The 21015-nt window shown below is 39.4% G+C and overlaps 1 protein-coding gene across 2 annotated transcripts in view; it reads right to left on the reverse strand.

Annotated features, from left to right (window-relative positions):
* Positions 1-21015, reverse strand: part of EPHA5 (EPH receptor A5) — a 1391623-nt gene that overhangs the window by 328448 nt on the left and 1042160 nt on the right. For both annotated transcript variants that reach the window (XM_044060929.1, XM_044060928.1), the window contains exon 6: positions 2006-2130. In XM_044060929.1, coding sequence (XP_043916864.1) covers positions 2006-2130 — 125 coding nt within the window. The remainder of the gene's footprint in view (positions 1-2005; positions 2131-21015) is intronic.

A 21015-nucleotide genomic window follows, 5' to 3' on the forward strand; every position in this document is an offset into this window, starting at 1 on the left:
TGTTTTAGTACGCAATTAAGACAGCCATGTTTGAAAGGCAGCACTTCAGTGTTTACACACATCATTTAATAAGATGCAGAATAAAAGTGGACAAAAGTAGGGAGTCCAGGCAGAAAGGGAATCAGCAGTAGTGTCCCATCTGGCAACCTGAGTACAGCCTTCAACAGCACCATGGAACCACTGTGTAGTATCTGCAAAGGATCCAACTACAGTGGAAGAAATGGCATCAAGCATTTTTAACAAGTCAAGATTCAAAGCAAGAACAAAATTACCATGGCTATTCTAAGCCTGTATCCATTCAGTTCAGTTTCACAGAGTGATCTCAGTTCCTTGATTAAAACAACCTCCTCTTAGGAAATCGAATAATACGCTGTAATTGGTGATATAATGATAAATATAAGAGTGTGGACATTCTTCAACAAGGTTTTGAAACAAAACAGAGAATGTCCATGCTGTCATAGAAATTTGCTCTGTATAGCTGGTGTGCTATCTTTATGGAATTCCAGAAAACCAGAATTTGTTCATGTCTCCAACAGTTTAGTTGAGCATCAAGAAAGAATGAGCTGGGTGGTGCGGCCATCTTCAAATATTGATATGGAAGGAATTCAAGAAGCTGGTGAGCACTGACACATGTTGAGCAAACATATAATTTTTTAAGAGGTATATAGCTTTTCCTCAAGTATATGAATACTTGTATCTTGGCATTTTAATATACCACAGCTTCCACGTATATTTGTTTACTATGCTTTCTTGTTCTTCACTGCAGAAGGTAAATGTATTGTTTGCTACTTAACAATTTGCTTTGTGGATTAATATATAGAGATGAGAGCCAGTGTGCCCCAGTGACCCAAACAGGTACATGAATGCAGTAGCCATCTTTATTTAATGTAAGTCGCATGTCTTTTGCCTAACAGAAGGGACTAGGGATTTAAAAGAGAAAACACACTGTCACTGTCAGGAAGCTGGTAAGGGCAAATGCAACCCTTATGGCTGGCTGCCTGCCTGGAAGTCAACCTGTCCAGAGTTGGGGGAAGTGACGGATGGCAGTGACAAAAACATAAGAAAGCGGTTTGTGCTGACATCTGTTACTTTTAAAGTGATTATCCTTCATACAAACATAAAATCTGCCACTTTTTACCTGTAATGAAATGATTTTATTGTACTGGGCCCAGTGGCAATGAACTTTCAAATTTGTGTCACACAGATCTTAGTTTGGATTTACCCAGACAACTCTATTCATCCAAAACAACACTCACAAAGTCTACAAGGCCAACATTATTAATAGTGTTAACTGCGGAAAAATATGTAACAGAAAGAGGAGTATGTGACCTACATTTTGGGCATTTCTCTTACCATCAGATGAACAGTGTGGTTTACATATTTCTTACTTTACAAAACTAACAAAAGGTTAATAAGGAATAAAAGGTCTGTAAACTCTCTAAGTCACAGTTGTCTGTACTCTTCTGCAATCAAAGGGAAACAGTCCTCTAAAGAAATGTTAGTGATTTCACTTTCCTTAACAAAAACAGAATGCAGACTAGGTCTGAAAGAGAAATAATCACCTCTGTTTTGTCAACCACAGAGCTGGGACAGCAGTGCACTTTGTATTTAATTGGCACATTTGTCAAGTTTATTAACGACACCTTGCAGAGCACTAAAGAGGGGAATGTATTAACTGTAATAGCTGTAACATGCCACTCATACAGCTGCAGTCAAATAAAGCTTTGTTCGTTTCTTAAACTTTTTTTAAAATAGAATTTCACTATAAAGTAATAAACAAAATTGTTTCATGCTCTCTGTATATGTTTGTCACATATTTAAAAGTTAAACAAATTAAAAAAAAATGAAAACAAGCAATGTTCAGAAGCCTCTTAATTAGTTATTATGGGATCAGTTAATTTACATTCATTTATTTGTATAAGTGCTAAAACCTCCTGCCAGGAACAGTATAATTAAAAGAAACCAAAATAGGCACTTATGTTATCATAAATCCAGTCATTTGTACCTTTTCAAAATATTTAATCTCGTATTCCAGAATGATGCCATTGGGATGTTCTGGCTCTTTCCATGACAAGGAGATGCTGTTTTTTGTGGTCTTCTCCCTCTTCACTTGATTTATGGGAGAAGGTGCTGAAAAACACAAGCAGACAGGAATAGTAATTGGCACAACAGAATTGTTATCAGTAGAGGAATATCACATTCAAAACATCATATAAATAAAAGTGGCAGCCAGAGGAAGCAGCTGTTAGCTGCAGTTAACATCATAATATTCACATGCATGACTTACATACTACTGCAGTTTCCAAGTGTGCTAAGAATTATTGCAAATAACATTTTAACCTGAAATCTGAACCTTATCAGGTTACTAATATAAATATACCTCTGTTATATATGCCAGAGAGAGCGTTGTAAGAAAGACATGAAAAGGAATGCTTATGCAGTACTTAAGTAAAGTAACTACAGGACAGTAAGCAGTACACTAGAATTCCTGTCTTGCAAATGTAACTGCATTCTTACATTATTTTTAATGTGATACTAAAAAGTAAGTTTGCATTTTTGGACTCTTTAGAGAATCTTTATGGACTCAGGAGAAGAAGACACCGGAAAACATGCAGGGGGATTTGTTTATTGACCAATACTCATTTTATCTAATTCAAGGTCACCAGAAAGCTGAAGCCTACTCTGCAAAGCAATGGACACAGGATATAAAATTAATCCTAGAAAGCATGCAGTTGCTATTTAGCTTATCAGCATGTCTTTGGGTTGTGGGAGGAAACTGGAGACAGCAGCAAAGACCTTATGTCGACACAAAGAGGACATGAAAACTCCTAGCTAAGGTGTCTCACCCCAGAACCAAACTAAAGAAGCAAATGCTGGATGACACTAAACTACTGCACCACTACGCTTTGTAAGCAGAAGAGCACTTCCTAAAATACAAAAGTAATATAAGCTTTCAGTTACGAAGAAAGCTGAAAGAGTTTTTGGTTTAGTCTCAGTAGGATACAAGAACAAATCTTTAAATGACAAACAAAGTAAACAAAAAAACGAGCAGGCAACGGATTCTTCAACTCTTTATTCTTGTAAGCGCTTTCACTGACACCAGTGTATCAGCTTCTTCAGACTAAATGAAACAACTTGCTCGCAGTCTCCCAGTTTAAAACTTCCTCAAAAGGTTCAAAGCCAATGAACTGATAGCCACAAAAATGATGTCATCATATACATTCAAAGCTAAAGCAACATTGCCTATTTTTAAAGTTTAAAGTGCTATCTGCTATAAAAAGCATCCCCATTATGGGAAGGAAAGAAAACACTTTTACAGACATTATTTAAAATCAGAATTAACCATGTACGTCTAAATCATCAAGTTCTATACCTCCTAATAAAATATTAACACTCTTGTTATACAAAAGCCATATAAAAATATATAAAACTCTAAACTCTAATAAGTTATGCACCATAATATCAAAAATCTGATCATGTATTAAATTCATAAAAGGAACTAAATAAATACACTAAATGTAAATAAACTCACAGGTTATGTGTCTTATTCATAAAACTAAAACACATATTAAATCTATCTGTCGCATGTAAATAATGTATAAAATCAAATACTCAGCTCTGTGTTATTTCTAAAGCCTACCACATGTTTATACATTCTATTAAATAGACAAAATCCTGAAAGAAGTTTAATTATTATTATACACAAAAACCACCAAAGCTCAAAAATCAAGCATGTTTTTTGAATGCACAATACAAACTCATCGAGACAGAAGATGCCATTAGGGGACCACACTATTTGTATGCATATTACAGAACATTACTACCTAGTGAGGGCCTTTAGTTTTAGTAAACATTTAATAGATAGGGCCTCATTCAATCCACGGAAAATATGCGCTGCTGTTCTAACTTGCCATTCTAGTTCTGCTTCTTTCAATTTAAGTTCCCAAGGTTCACCTCTCTGTTTAAACTCCATTTGTTGTAGTACCACAAATGTAAAACGGAGGTCAGGAAAAACTGAGCTGTGTCTAGCTAAAGCATTAGTGTTTATTTTATTAGTAATACTATACTGATGTTCATAAATCCTTGATTTTATCTTCCTCTCAGTTTTTCCTATGTAAAATGCCTCACATTGGTCGCAGGTAGCTACATAAACTACCCCCCGAGAATCACAATTGTATCTACCATAAATCTGATATTCTCTGTCTCTGATTTTTACTTTATTTGTTATTTTTATGTGCCTACATTGATGGCATCTGCCACAATTATACATGCCCAACTTCCTTCTAGAAATTCTTGAGGACCTTTCAACTAAACATTTCAGGTTCGAACCCTTTCTAAAAGTCAATTGTGGGGTTGAACTTAAGGAATTTCTAAGTTGGGTATCATCCGAAATGAAAATCCAATTTTTGTTAATAATCTCCCTAATGACCCAAGCATCTAGTGAGAAGATGGTTAAAAATCTAATGGGTTGACTAGGAGCCTATATGCTTCTAGTACCAAGGGGCAATTCATTCTGTTTTACTATGGAACTCATGTCATAGCCTTTACGTAACAAGGGCCTGAAATGGCCCGAGGCACTTTTCCCAATAACTTCCTCAAAAAATTAATTCAATAAAGGCACTTGGGCAGCTTCTCTTACAAAACATAGTTTTTAGTAGTTCACGTTCTAAAATAAAATCATCATAATCTGAAACCATTCTGGCTGCCCTCACTGCTTGTCCTTTTACTACTGCTTTTTTTTTGGTGCAGTGGGTGGGAGCTAGTAAAATGTAAAAATGAATTAGAATATGCGGGCTTACGGTAAATGGTGGTTCTAAACCGGTGGTTGGAATGATCCTTCCTAAGGTGTATATCTAAAAAATTAATCTGCTTGGTCCCCACTTGAAAAGTAAAATCCAAAAAATGTGTAAAGGATTTAATTTCCGTAATAAAAGACTGGCTCAGAGCAACCTCCCCATTCCACAAAAAGAACATGTCGTCCTGGTACCTAGTGTACCAGACAACATGTTCCTTGAATGACTGGTGGTTAAATAAAAAGGATCTTTTCCAGTATACCATCACACTATTTGCGAAACTACTACCACAGGAAGCTCCCATTGCCACCCCACTTTTCTGTAGAAAAAGTTCATTATTAAAACAAAGGAAATTATTCGATAGTACTATTTCTAAAAGTGTGTCTATGACGTAAATCTCCTGGTTATCTAAACGTTTAAGGTGAAGGAACTCCCTAACCCAGTCAATGCCAAGTTGTTGGGGTATTGCATTGTATAAATCCTTAACATCTACTGTAAGAAAAACTAAATTCTCATTAAATTCTAAATTGTTGATAGACTCAAGGAAATGCCAAGAATCATGGCATATTTGATCTTTTAATTTCAACACTGGTTTCAATTTAGAGTCCATGTATTTGGCACATGCATAAGAAATGGAGCCCTTACCATCGACAATAGGTCTAAAAGGTGGATTAACCAAATTTTTATGTATTTTAGGGGCCCCAAAAAGCACTGGAATCATAGGTGCAGGCATGGTTAGGTAATGGAACGTATCTACATCAATGCTCCCTTCCAGAAACAAATCTGAAAGGATAGCATTTATTTTCCTGTAACCTGATTAAGGCTAACCTTTTCATATACTGCGCCATCTAACACTAAATACATCCTCCTAACATAATCATGTTGGTCCATAAACACTAGTCCTCCATCCTTATCGGGTTTCATGACTCGAACTTGGCAAATATTCAGTAAATCAATAAAATCTTTCTCTTCAGCAGATATGTTCTTGTAAATATTTAGATGATAACTATTGTTAAAAAACATTCTTCGGAAGTCAATTTCACACTCTTTTTCAAACTGACACAAGATATAATTTAGGGGAGGTTTAAACAAGCTTGAAACCCTCAGACTGTAAGTGTTGAGTGGGCTCCCATCAACAACTGTAAATTCAATTTACGAACAGACAATTTCAAATCAATGATAAGCTTCACCAGATTAGCTCTCCTATCTGGCACGAAGGTTAACCCTTTAGTAAAAAGTCAACCATCTCTTTCCCCACATTTAGGGAACTAAAGTTGAAGATTTTAAAGTCTCCTTCGGAACTAGTAAGAATGATAGGGAGCTCTGGTGTTATCTCCTTCTCCGGTTGTGGCGTTTCCTGTTCTGCCATTTCTCCCTGTCCATTCGAATGGAATTGTTGGGAAGCACTGGACTCCCAAAAAACCTGCTGTTCATTGGTATTCCCGTGGGTGCCCGTGTCTTGTGTTGGATGTTGGGGGCCATGGCGTTGTAGATTATTCCTTATACGCTCACTGTGCTGAATAGGTTGGACCAAATCTATAAGCCCTTCATTTATCAGATCATTGGTGTTATCAGGCTGGTTTATATTAACTGCCTGGGCAGCAGTATTAGGACCAGAAGGGAAAGCCACAACTGGGGGAGGGGATGGATATGCAGTACATTGGGAATAGTCTTTAAGGTCTCTCAGTATCTTTTTCTTTTTAACTTCAATATATTTCCCCAAACTAGCTTCAATGCTGTTAAACATTTATGCATATTCAAACCTATATCTATCATAGTCATTATCATTTGTAATAATTTGGTCTAGGGCACACAACTAATTTCTGTAAGACATAATTTGAGTCTTGTAATTGTTAATTAATAACCCCAAAAATTCAAGCCCTTGTTTATCGAAAAGGGCCATCAATTCCAAATGAAAGGGAGATTTATTAACCAGCCCAATAGGGTATCTCCAATGGCGCAGACCTTTTGGTATTATTTTTTTGCTGATACATTCTTCTAAATAGGAAACTTCAAGCTGAAGTTTCCTGCATTTAAATAGCTTTTCATCGGATGCATTAAGATGGTTCACAATAGAGTTATCATTAGGTGCACCATTATTTCCATTAAGGGTTTCTGCTGGTGCATTAGTGTTAGTGAAAAAAGAAACATGTCTTAGGAAGGAATCCATAGTTGGAATATCACTCACCCGAGCAGTATCACACGATCTCCGTAAGCCATGATCTGCGTTTTCAGACTCTCAAATTGCTATTTCCATTCCTTTGGTTTGGTATGGCTCGTTCAGGATTGGCAGAGGCATCCATTGGCAGCTTGCCCTGATGTGTGTTACTTTGAGGTGTAGATACCACAAAACTTCTTGAGGTAGATTGCACATTCTTTAAATCCATGTGTTGCAATAGACTGTCAACCTTTTTCATCAATTCTTGTACAAGCAGGGTTAAATCGCCCACAGCATTCGCTTCCTGGCCGATATTTGTTGAATTATTTAACCCTCTATCCTGGGAAAACAAAGGTTGTGATGATGGAACCGAGCCACACGCCATGAAGACAACAACAAGAACAAACCCTTTAAATGCCAAACAAAGTAAACGAAAAAACGAACAGGCAATGGATTCTTCAACACTTTATTCTTGTAAGCGCTTTCACTGACACCAGTGTATCAGCTTCTTCAGACTAAATGAAACAGCTTGCTCGCAGTGTCCCAGTTTAAAACTTCCTCAAAAGGTTCAAAGCCAATGAACTGATAGCCACAAAAATGATGTCATCATATACATTCAAAATTAAAGCAACATTGCCTATTTTTAAAGTTTAAAGTGCTATCTGTTATAAAAAGCATCCCCATTATGGGAGGGAAAGAAAAAACTTTTACAGACATTATTTAAAATCAGAATTAACCATGTACGTCTAAATCATCAAGTTCTATACCTCCTAATAAAATATTAACACTCTCATTATACAAAAGCCATATAAAAATATATAAAACTCTAAACTCTAGTAAGTTATGCACCATAATATCAAAAATCTGATCATGTATTAAATTCATAAAAGGAACTAAATAAATACAGTAAATGTAAATAAACTCACAGGTTATGTGTCTTATTCATAAAACTAAAACACATATTAAATCTATTTTGTCGCTTGTAAATAATGTATAAAATCATATACTCAGCTCGGTGTTATTTCTAAAGCCTACCACATGTTTATACATTCTATTAAATAGAGAAAATCCTGAAAGAAGTTTAATTATTATTATACACAAAAACCACCAAAGCTTGAAAATCAAGCATGTTTTTGAATGCACAATACAAACTAATCTAAACAGAAGATGCCATTAGGGGATCGTAGTATTTGTGTGCATATTACAGAACATTACTACCTAGTGAGGGCCTTCAGTTTTAATAAACATTTAATAGATAGGGCCTCATTCAATCCAGGAAAAATGTGTGCTGCTGTTCTAACTTGCCATTCTAGTTCTGCTTCTTCCAATTTGAGTTCCCAAGGTCCACCTCTCTGTTTAAACTCCATTTGTTGTAGTACCACAAATGTAAAATGGTGGTCAGGAAAAACCGAGCTGTGTCTAGCTAAAGCATTAGTGTTTATTTTATTAGTAATGCTATACTGATGTTCATAAATCCTTGATTTTATCTTCCTCTCAGTTTTTTCTATGTAAAATGCCTCACATTGGTCGCAGGTAGATACATAAACTACCCCACGAGAATCACAATTGTATCTACTATAAATGTGATATTCTCCGTCTCTGATTTCCTAAATTGATGGCATCTGCCACAATTATACATGCCCAACTTCCTTCTAGAAGTTCTTGAGGACCTTTCAACTAAACATTTCAGGTTAGAACCCTTTCTAAAAGTCAATTGTGGGGTTGAGCTTAAGGAATTTTTAAGTTGGGTATCATCCGAAATGAAAATCCAATTTTTGTTAATAATCTCCCTAATGACACAAGCATCTAGTGAAAAGGTGGTTAAAAATCTAATGGGTTGACTAGGAGCCTGTATGCTTCTAGTACCAAGGGGCAATTCATTCTGTTCTACTATGGAACTCATGTCATAGCCTTTACATAGCAAGGGCCTGAAATGGCCCAAGACTCTTTTCCCAATAACTTCCTCAAAAATTAATTCAATAAAGCACTTGGGTAGCTTATCTTACAAAACATAGTTTTTAGTAGTTCGCATTCTAAAATAAAATCATCATAGTCAGAAACCATTCTGGCTGCCCTCACTGCTTGTCCTTTTACTACTGTTTTTTTTTGGTGTAGTGGGTGGCAGCTAGTAAAATGTAAAAATGAATTAGAATATGTGGGCTTACAGTAAATGGTGGTTCTAAACCGGTGGTTGGAATGATCCTTCCTAAGGTGTATATCCAAAAACTCAATCTGCTCAGACTCCATTTGAAAAGTAAAATCCAAAAAATGTGTAAAGGATTTAATTTCCGTAATAAAAGACTGGATCAGAGCAACCTCCCCATTCCACAAAATGAATATGTCTTCCTGGTACCTAGTGTACCAGACAATATGTTCCTTGAATGACTGGTGGTTAAATAAAAAGGATCTTTCCCAGTACACCATCACACTATTTGCAAAACTACTACCACATGAAGCTCCCATTGCCACCCCATTTTTCTGTAGAAAAAGTTCATTATTAAAATAAAGGAAGTTATTGGATAATACTATTTCTAAAAGTGTTTCTATGACGTAAATCTCCTGGTTATCTAAAGCTTTAAGGTGAAGGAACTCCCTAACCCATTCAATGCCAAGTTGTTGGGGTATTATAGTGTATAAATCCTTGACAGCTACAGTAAGAAAAACTAAATTCTCATTACATTCTAAATTGTTGATAGACTCAAGGAAACGCCAAGAATCATGGCATATTTTATCTTCTAATTTCAACACTGGTTTCAATTTAGAGTCCATGTATCAGTAGGATACAAGCTTTGCAGGTATGCTTTACTTTCACCCCCCCCCCCCCATACACACACACGGGTCTAGGACTAATGCACGAATGGCCATTTCACCAAATCTGAAACGTCCAGGCATACTTACGTAAATGTGCTTTTCACCGAAGAAGCACATTCGCGGAAGTATGCCTGGAGGTAGAGGGAGTTGTGGGGGAGTGACTGTTATGGAGATCGTACTAAGGTGCAGGTAAGGGAATTTTTCCCTTTTCCCCACTGTAGTGTGATCTCGGAGAGAATAATAAAGTGGGGGGTGGGGGGGGGGCATAGCCCCCTTCACATTGGGGGTGCTTGCTCCCCTACATAAACATTAATTTACTGTTTTTTCTTTTTTTTTTAACACACTTTTGCGAAAGCGCTTTTTCGGTGAAAAGCAATTTCGCTAAAGTATGTTCTGTGATAATGGATTAGGACTTTTCATCTTTCGATCAAAAGTCCTAGATCCGTATATATACATATTTATGAATAAAAAAATGGAGTGGCATTGAAGGAGACAGGGAAAAGAGCCAGAAAGGTAGATTAGCCTTTTCAGAAAATGGAATGGATTCTGGGCCTACCCAAACTTGCTCTTTAGCAGAGTGATAAGGATCAGGAATAATATGCCACGAAGGAACAGAGAAAGCTCTCAAACATACAGCAGTGGAACTTCTATAAAGAGAAAAGCAAAAGAATGTACCAGATAGGGCATTCAAAAGTATGAGGTCTAACAGACTACAGAAGGACCACATCCTAAAAAGACAATTTTCTCAACTGTTTAACCCCACAAAATGTGCTTATGGAGTGATGAAAGCAAACTGTAATACATGTTTGTTTAGAATTATCATAATACGTCTTAAACTTTGAACATCTCCCTTACCTATGCTATTGACCTGTGATGATCTTAAGATGCCTAGTCTTGCCTTCCCATGATACATTTTAGCCCTTATATTTTGTATTTAAATAACTCAGAGATGGATATGTTAGGACCATACCTCTCAGCTGTCCAGACTTTCACAGAATGCCTAGATTTTGTCTCATATGTTTAGACTTTCCTCATAAAAGTTCTGGTTTTCTGGCAAATCACTGGTTTAATCTATGGATTGAAGTCTCTAAATAATGACATATATTTGAGTTCTAGACTTCATATCCTGCAGAAAATGCGTGCTAACACAAATCCTGTCATTCCAGCAACTCAAGTTTAAAAGAGCAGTATTTAAAATCTATCCTGGTTTTTGGATGCCCCCCCCCCCCCATTATGTCAGGATTTATCCAGATTTATTGCACTAAAAAGTTGAAAGGTATGTTTGGGATGCTTATAGGTTGCCTCTATCCATGAGGGACAAGAATGCTAATCTGAGTTGCGGCTATCCATCCATTCACCCAAATTACATTTAAATAGTATAAGAGAAGTACTTTGCTTTATGTGGAATGGAAGGGAGTTCTGTGGAAGTGGAGTTCTCTGTTATTCACACCTATCCTTCCAAAATGCTCTATTTATGTTACAGACAAGACTGGGATGATTTGAGTGGGTGTTTATGCCAACACTGGACAGGTTAATGTGCTATTGGTCTAGTAGGATAGGGTCTGCTGAGGATCTATATGAGAGGCAATGTAGTCTGTATGATACTGAGTAGAAGGACAAGGCTTTGACACTGCCAGCATAGATTTTATTATGTATTTCCTTGAATTTATTAGTGAAGAAGCATTGTGGTCATTCTGATTGTGTTGGGTGTTTGAACAAGTACATAACAAAAGGGCCATGATACTCAATTTTTGGCCTGATGCATGCAGAATGCAGTAGAATTATTACATCCCTGGACCTGGATGACATATTTTGGATATAAGCTGGGTGATGCAGTAGGACATCCTTACAATACTGGATACATGGTAATTAAAGGGCAGTTCATTGTCACATCGATTCCCAAATGCCTGACTACAGGATTAATTTTCAGTGATGTGTTGTCAATGTGATAGTTACAAAAGGGATTCATACTTAATGAAGGATACAATTATGTTTTATTTTAGTCCATGGTTTTACACCAGTTATATGTTGGGGACAGACCTTCTTGGAGGATCATGGTGTCCTCTGGGTAGTTTATGATGGCACCAAATTTGCAGTCATCTGCACATTTTAGTCAGCTACAAACCTTTAGCATTAGCTTTGACCTCAACAAAGTAAATGTCAAGCAGGAATAGCCCAAGGACTGAACATTGGCACACCCTGCAAGTGACTGGTTTTTTGGAGGTGGTAGAGCCATCCATCTTTATTTCAAGGGTTCTGTTTTTGAGTCCTTTAGCTATCCAATGTGTTGCATAGGGATTTATGGTTAACTCGGAGAATATATGTATGATACCCCAGTGTGGATTGATTACTGAATGACTTTGCAAGGCCCATATATGTGCTGTGTACTAATTTGTCCTCATACAATACAATAACTCGTACAATAACGTTTTCAAATAAGTCAACCAGGTTAAGAAGGTAGGATCTGCCTTGAAAAGTCTGAAATCAAGAGTCTGAAGGTTACATATATCTTTATTTATTAATTGCATAAGGATTCTTTTCACAGCCATACAGATGAAGCCAGTCAGGCTTATAGGTTCATAGGAGGCTACTAGGCTATTGGCCCTAAGGCCTTTACATGCCTAGCCATATCACACCCTTGTTCCCTTATTGACCAAGTTGTATGGTCTATATTTGCAGCACAAGTCTATGGTCAGCATCGACCGACCTTAGCCAAAAGGGACATAGGTGACACACCTAGGGTAAATTCACAGTCCAGTTGTCGAAGCTACACTTAAATAAGGTCATTGAGGAGCTCTGTTTTATGTGAAATGGGAGTTTGCTCCAGAGGAGTGGCAATCTCTGGCAGACATACCTGTCTCAAATCAGAAGATACACAAACAAACCAAACTCCGATCAAAGAAGCCAGCAAAACGATACACCTCAGCCAAAATGAAACAGGAATCAGTCAACAAATGCTGGTAAGGCTGAATAAAACCACAGAGTTTAATTTAAGCTCCAAACAATAAGCTTTTCGTCAGTGTCACACACCAACTTCTTCAGAAAATACAAACACAGCACGATGACGTGTACATTATTAAATACTTCATTGAAAGCACATGACTGCCTAACAATCAAGCCTATAAAAGCAACAAAACTCCTCAGTCCTCCTACCTAAAGTAAAATCAACCTACATAAAAACAATTATATAGTTGGATGTGATGGAAAACATGAAATAAACATCATCAAAAAATAAATAAATAAATGGATCCTAAAAAATCATCTAACCAGGCTCCTTAATTTCAAAACACAGGCAATAGATAACATTCCATTTAAGCCTGGATAGTGGTAGGCTTCTAACTTTAACTGCCATAGTAGTTTTTTTTTTGTTCCAGAAATAATGATTCTGGACCTCCCCTATTGGAAGGAACTACCTGGTCAATCACTGAAAAACTAAATTCATGACTGGGGTACTCTTTAATATGTCTGGCAAGTGCATTATCCATCTTCTCTTTTCTGATAGCATAAAGATGTTCATAAAGGTGTTCCTGTAACTTCCTATCGGTTTTTCCTATATAAAACACTGGGCATGAGGAACACCTAGCCAAATAAACCACATGCGAGCTGGTACAATTAAATCTACCCTTGATATAATATTTAGTTTCTCCAACCATAAAAAAAGTCCCTGCTTTGACAAACCTACAATATTTACACATATTACTTTCGTACATCCCTCCCCTAATTGAAGAGTGGTTTGGTTTCATTTCCAATATGCTCTTTAGATTCAACCCTTTCCTGAACACCACCTTAGGGGTACTCACAGACTGGGGATTACTCTGCATGTCAGGTAATAATAAGCACCAATTTTTCTTGATGATGGAGGAGATATCCCCTGCATCCACATTAAAGGTTGTAATAAAACTACAGGGGTAATTTATGGAGACTTGCGTGCTAGATGACCCAGGAGTCGAATGAACTGACAAATTATCCAAAATGGGTGAATAAAATCCATTCTCCCTCTTAGAGCAAACTTCCTTGACCAGCTCTGAAATTAATTGATTCGGGTATCCCCTTTTCAGGAAAAGACCCCAAATCAAATCACATTCGTCAAGGAAGTCGCTATCCGTTGACACCATCCTCGCCGCCCTCACCAACTGCCCCTTTACTATCGACCTCTTCTGATGGAAGGGGTGGTTGCTCTCGAAATGCAAGTAGCTGTTAGAAAAAGTTGGTTTGCGGTGGATTTTGGCAATGAAACAACCCTGTATGGAATCCTTGTATAACTCCACATCCAAATAAGCAATTCTCTCCTTAGAAAAATTTGAAGTGAATTTCAAAAAGCTTGTGGAGGCATTAAATCTGTCCAACAGGGAATCAGCCACTTCCCTCTCCCCCTGTAGGATGATAAAAATATCATCCAGAAATCTAGTGTACAGTAGTGTTTTCTCCTGTATTATAGGGTTAGGGAAAACAAACTCTCTCTTCCAATAAGTCATCACCAAATCGGTGACGCTAGCCCCACAAGGTGACCCCATAGGGACCCCTATCTGTTGATGGAACCAACGGTTATTAAAGGATACAAAATTACAGGTCAAAATGATGTCCAATAACTCTCCCACCATGGAAATATCCCCAGCAGGTGCCTGTTTGATGGTCATAATTGCTTCAATCCATTCTAACGTGATGGAGTGAGGGATGGAGGAATACAACTCTATAACATCAATTGTCAAAAAATTACTCTCCGATTTAAAAGATGTTTGGTTTACCCTATCCAGAAATGACCAGGAATCATTAGTAATATGGGTCTCACTGGATACGTATTTTTTCAAAATTGTATCCACCACCTTTGCCCCAGCATAAGTCACACTGCCCCTTGCTCTCACAAGCTGGCGCATGGGAGGCTCATACACATTCTTATGAATCTTCGGGTTACCAAACAGGACAGGTATCCTGGGGTTAGGTGTGGAAGTATAGTTAAAAACTTCCAAATTGATGACACCATTGATGAACATATCATCAAAATAAGAACGTACCCGGGCCACATTCTGGTTCAACTCATTTTTTGAAACCTCATTATAGGTCTCAGATGCTAATATGGTTTCCATTCTCCTGTTATAGTCTTCTTCCTCCATTACCACCAAATCTCCCCCCTTAGCAGGCTGTATGACCCTAACTGAGGATTTAGTTAACAATTCTAATAAAATCTTCTCTTCTCTATTGATGTTATGATTCACTAATCGTTTACATTTGTACACGTCATCGTGCTGTGTTTGCATTTTTTGAAGAAGTTGGTGTGTGACACTGACGAAAAGATTATTGTTTGGAGCTTAAATTAAACTCAGTGGTTTTATTCAGCCTTGCCAGTATTTGTTGACTGATTTCTGTTTCATTTTGGCTGAGGTGTATCATTTTGCTGGCTTCTTTGATCGGAGTTTAGACATATCTGTCTCTCCAGCATGTCCTGTTAATGTCGCGGGCTAGGTTAAGATCCCCAGAGTGAGTAAATCTTGCTCCATTTGACTTGTGGATGTGCACTATTTCCATTAGGGCAGGGTTCAAGATTGCTCAGCAGGCTAACCACAAGTTGCCTCACAATAGCCTATAAGATGCAGAGTACATTGACAAGGTTCTTATCAGAAGACCGAATGCTTAAATTAGTGTACGCTCTTATATCAAACTTTAAAACGTGAAACCTGAAAATGTCGAAGGCACAGAAAATCAATTTTTTCCCAGGGAAAAAAATCGATGGGCCAGTCTCCAGACTTTGCTGTTTTCTCCACTGTGATGCAATCTTGGAGTTGGTATATTTACACTGGCGGGGTGTGGGGGGGGGGGGTGAAGCCCCCCCCCAATTTATTTTGCCTGTACATTTTTTTTTTATACTGCGGTGGTGGTGCTGCGGTAGCATTGTCTCCTCACAGTTAGACGTCCATTCGATTCTCAGTTAGAGCGTCTTCGGTGTGGCGACATGCGTGAATGGGCGTTCCTTCATTGAAGGTTATGCGTTAGGCCCGGCAAGCCAGCACATAAAAATCTACTGCCAATCATTAGCGGACCGGGGTTCCGCTCTGGCGACCCCTAACCGGGAAAAGCCGAAAGACACAACAACATTGGGTTTTTTGGGGGGGGGGGATTTGCTGATCTGTTCCTTCGACATTTTAAGGTTTTGTGTTTTTAAGTTCGATAGAAGAGTGTTCTCTATTTTTAGCATTCAATATTCTGATATAGACGCCATTGACATGGCCTTCAGTCTATCCATGTAGATCATGTGTTGAAGGTTCTGAATTTTCTTGGTGAGAAACCTCTGATGTCTCTCCAGCTGTTGCAGGTGTCTAGTGAGGTACATCCAGATGGAAGCATTGTACTCTGTTAGTGGTCTGATGAGGGATGAGTACAGGGGAGTTATAACATTAACTCTGGATTTGTTGCCCTTGCTTATGAGGTGTGCAACATAGAAGGCCTTCCTTACCACTGTGGACACATGGTGATTGAAGTTAAGGTTATCAAACTGTGTTCCAAAAATCTCTCACAACAGGGTTTGAGCTAAGGGGGTACTGTTAATATTGTAATTTGCAGGGACCTCCCCATTGCCAAAAAGCATGATAACACATTGTTTTGCATTTAATTGGGCTTTGGCACCAATCATTTGTTTGTGTAAGTCCTTTTTGTAGTATGTCAACATTGTTGGGGAACTCAGTGATTGCTCCCAGTTTGCAGTTATTGGGGAACTTGTAAGCTGGAATTCTGAGAAATAGATTCCAAATAGTAGAAGGCCCAGCAAAGATCCTTGTGGTACACCACTGGTGACTGGTCTGCTGGTAGAGATGGAATCCCTTACTTTAACTGTATGTGTATGCGTTCTGTCAGTGAGCCATTTGGCTACCCATCTAGATATATATGGGTTCATTCCCAGCTGGGTGAGCTTCTGAATGATGCCTGATTGGGGGATTGTGTCAAAAACCTTGTCTAAGACAATATAGGCTGTATGTACTATTTTGCCTTCATCCAGGGCTTTGGTGACATTCTCAAAGAAGTCCACCAGGTTTAATAAGCACTAACCCTAACAGAGACAAACTGGGTTTGGTCAAGAGTTTGAAGGTCACCTATGTCTTTGTTGATAAGGTCCATGATGATTCTCTACATGGTCATACAGATAAGTCTGGTTAGACTTATGGGTCTATAGTTCCCAGGGTAGGTTGATGGACCCACTTTTTGCAAGGGAATTACTGTTGCTGTTTTCCACTCAGCTGGGGCAAAGCTACTACATAGACTGTGGTTGAAGAGAGCGCCAAGGTTTCTGCTAGGTCCGGTTTTATACCATTTACTTGGCAGCCTGGGATGCTATCTGTTCCCATAGAGGCTGTGTTTTTGGCCATGGAGAGTGTGTTTATGACCTGCTCTTTGGATATACTAGGTAAAGAACTGGTGACAGGTATGTCTTGGGGTATGTCTGGTGGGGACAGGGGGGTGATGTTTGCACCAAATCTGTCTGCTAGCAAGTTGACAATGTCCTAAGGGTCAGTATGGTACTGGTGGTACCATCCACTACTAGTTTGGCACAAAGCTGGACCTTCCCTTTTAGATTTCTGACATAGGTAAAGAATGCCGTGCAATTATCCTTAGCTAGGGATGCTAGTTTAGCTTCACAAGTGGCTTTAGAAAATTTTACAAGATATCTAATTTTCTTGATCAAGTTGCAGAGGTTGTCCTTCCTCTGCTGACTTTATTCCCTCTTTTCTTAGACATTAGCTCCTTCCACTTGTTGCATAACCTATTTATGCTTGATGTCCACCAGGGTGGCTTGTTGTTTTGTGAGTACCTTGTTTAGATCCATTCAGGTACAGCTGAGTCTACATATTTGTATAGATGTTTATGCAGGGCATTTATGTACACCTCTGTATAGGAGTCATTGCTGACAGTGGTAGCAGGAGGTTTGAAATTATTTATGCCATCATTAGGAGGCTATAGTTTGCTTTGGAGAAATTTGTCATCCTTTTTGCTCTTGAGGGGTGAAGTACTGTATGATCGTTACTTCGAATAAGGCTGATTTATGATCAGACCTTACTGTGGGGGGGGGGGGGCAATACACAGTGGGTAATGCAGAGACCCCCTATGTTGGTGAGTACTAAGTCTAGAATATTTCATTCCCTTGTTCATAGGTTCATAGGTTGGTACTAGGCTATTGGCCCTAGGGCCTATATAGGCCTAGCCAAAGAGGTACCCTGGCTTTTGCCACCCAAGAAAATAATTTTCCTGTGCCCTTGTCCAGCAGAGGCAGAGAGGTGATGCCTGGGGTGAATTTCCTATTTCCCATCCAATCATCAAGGATTTTCTCACTACTGTGGCGATGTGATTGGCATTGAGCTGGAGGCCATGGCTTCGACATTTGGCATCTGTCTCACTGAGGCCCTTTTGCAGGATGTCCACATCATTAGGAGTTTTGATTATGGCTCCTAGTTTGCAGTCATCTGCGAACTTTGTTAGCCAAAGACCTTCTGTGTTAGCCTGTACTTCAGAAAAGTAGATACCAAACAGGAGAGGACCCAGGACTGAACCCTGTGGTACTCCACTTGTCACTGGTTTGAAGTCGGATTTGGCGTCTGCTACTTTCAGAGTGTGGGCTCTGTCAGTGAGCCAGTTGGCAACCGATCTTGTGACATAGGGATTTATACATAGTTTAGTGAGTTTATCTACAAATCCAGAGTGGGTGATGGTGTCAAAAGCCTTGGTGAGATCTAGCTAGGCTGTGTGAACCACCTAACCCTCATCTAAGGCTTTGGTGACTGCTTCAAACAAGTTTATCAGGTTTAGGAGACATGATCTGTCTTTTACAAACACAAACTGGGTGGGGTCCAGAGTTTGGAGATTACTAATGTCTTTGTTTATAAGTTCCACGATGATACGTTCCATGGCCTGCAGACCAGGTTCATTAGGCTAATGGGCAGTAGTTCCCAGGGTCTGTGGTGGCTCCCCCTTTGTGGACTGCGATAACCGTCGCTGTGCACCATTCAGTGGGCATAAAGCCTGAGGTGAGGTTATGATTGAACATGGTGCTTAGGTGGGGTGCCAATTCATTCTGTAGTTCATGTAGAATGCATCATGGGATGTTGTCAGTTCCCATGGATGCTGTGCTCTTGGCTTTGGAGAATGCGGCTTTTACCAGTGCAGCCGTGATTACAGGAACTTTGCATTCTTCCATTATAGAAATGGGCCCTTTAGGGGGTGAGAGGGGGGTAAAGTTAGCACTGAACCTATCTGCCAGGATGTTGGCAATATCAGTTGGTTCTGTGTATTTAGCACCATTGTGCTGTAATTCAGAGCAGATCTGAGTGTTGCCATTGAGATTCTTGACATGAAATACAAAATGAACTGGCACCTCACCTAAGTGTCATGTTTAACCATAGCCTCACCTCAGGCTTCGTGCCCACTGAGTGGTGCACAGCTACAGTTATCCCACTCCACAAGTGGGGATCCACCTTGGATCCAAGGAAGTACCGCCCCATCGGTCTGACGAGTCTGATCTCCAAGGCCATGGAACGTATTATCATGGAACTTATACAGTGGTAACCTTCAAACACTGGACCCCACCCAGTTTGGGTTCCTGAAGGGCCGATCTTGTCTCCTGAACCTGACTGACTTTTTTGAATCAGTCTCCAGAGCCGTGGACAAGGGTAAGGTGGTTCACACAGCCTATCTGGACCTTGACAAGGCCTTTGACACCATCCCCCACTCTGGAATCATAGATAGACTTGCTAAGCTGGGCATTAATCCCTATGTCACTCGATGGGTTGCCAACTGGCTTACTGACAGAACCCACACTGTAAAAGTAGCTGACTCCAAATCCAGCTCCAGACAAGTGACAAGTGGAGTACGTCAGGGTTCAGTCCTGGGACAGCTCTTGTCTGGCATCTACTTCTCTGAAGTACAGGCCAACACTAATGGACTCTGGCTAAGAAAGTTCACAGATGACTGCAAACTGGGAGCCATTATTGTATCCCCAAATGATGTGGATATTCTACAAAAGGGCCTTACAGAAACAGATGCTTGGTGCCAGACCCATGGGCTCAAGCTCAATGCTAAGAAATGTATAGTTATCCCCTTTGGGAAAAAACATGTACCCATAAATTACCACATAGGTGGCAGTACAACAAACACCAAAAGTGGGATAAGAGACTTAGGGACACAGGTGGACAGTGGTCTCACCTTCAATAACCACATCACCACAACAGTCAGGAAAACCTTCTATGTGGCACACCTCATCACGAAGGGCTTTTCATCAAGAAAAAAGGAGGTCATTGTCCCACTGTACTCATCCCTCATTAGACCCATTATAGAATACAACACCCCGTTTGGTATGTACCTCTCAAGACATCTGCAACAACTGGAAAGTCCGCAGAAATACCTCACTAAAAGAATCACAGGCCTAAAGCAGATGCCCTACACTGACCGCATTAAAAAACTCCAGCTATACTCTGTCACATATCGTCTACTCAGAGGTGATCTCTGCTTAACATACAAGGCCATGTCAAACCCAGAGCTGTTGGACATGCTACACTTAAGGAAATCCCAATCCCTCAGAGTCACACAGTCCAGGGATCTAAACCCTGTCATTGCAATAAACAAAACATGCTGGAGGGATAGGTTCCTGACCCAGAGACTCCCCAGACACAGGAATAGACTGCCCATACATGTCAAGCAGAGCACCTCTTTGGCCCTCTTCAAAAGGAACCTTGACGATTGGATGGGAGAAAGGAAATTCACCCCAGAGATCACATCAGTCGTCCTGCTAGACAGGGGTCCAGGGAAGTAAATAGTGTGGGAAGAAATAGCCAGGGAATTGTTATGGCTAGGCTTGTATAAGCCCTAGGGCTGATAGCCTAGTACCAACCTATGAACCTATGAACTATAGAATGCTTTGTGGTTGTCTTTAGAATCAGTGGCGATTTTGTTTTCGTAACTTACTTTGGAGGATTTTTTGAGGAGTCTCAGCTTCTTACTGAGGCTGACCAGGGAGTTCCTCCAATCATAGTATTTTACTCTTTTTTTACAACAGTTTCTTTCTTTTGTTGTAGAGTTTGGTTATGGCAGGGGACCACCAGATTGGCTTCCTTTTTGGAGTATAGCATCTTGGTTCTGTTAGGGATAGCATGATCCATGCACTCATGTAAGTGCTTATAAAGTGCATTTGTGTAGGATTCAGCAGTCGTACCTCTATTGTCCATCTGCATGGGTGATGTGAAGGTGGCTTTGGAGAAAATTTTTACAGTGGTTTCT

The sequence above is a fragment of the Protopterus annectens genome, chromosome 2.part0, assembly GCF_019279795.1.
Source record: "Protopterus annectens isolate FY-2018-M chromosome 2.part0, PAN1.0, whole genome shotgun sequence".
NCBI lineage: Eukaryota > Metazoa > Chordata > Ceratodontiformes > Protopteridae > Protopterus > Protopterus annectens.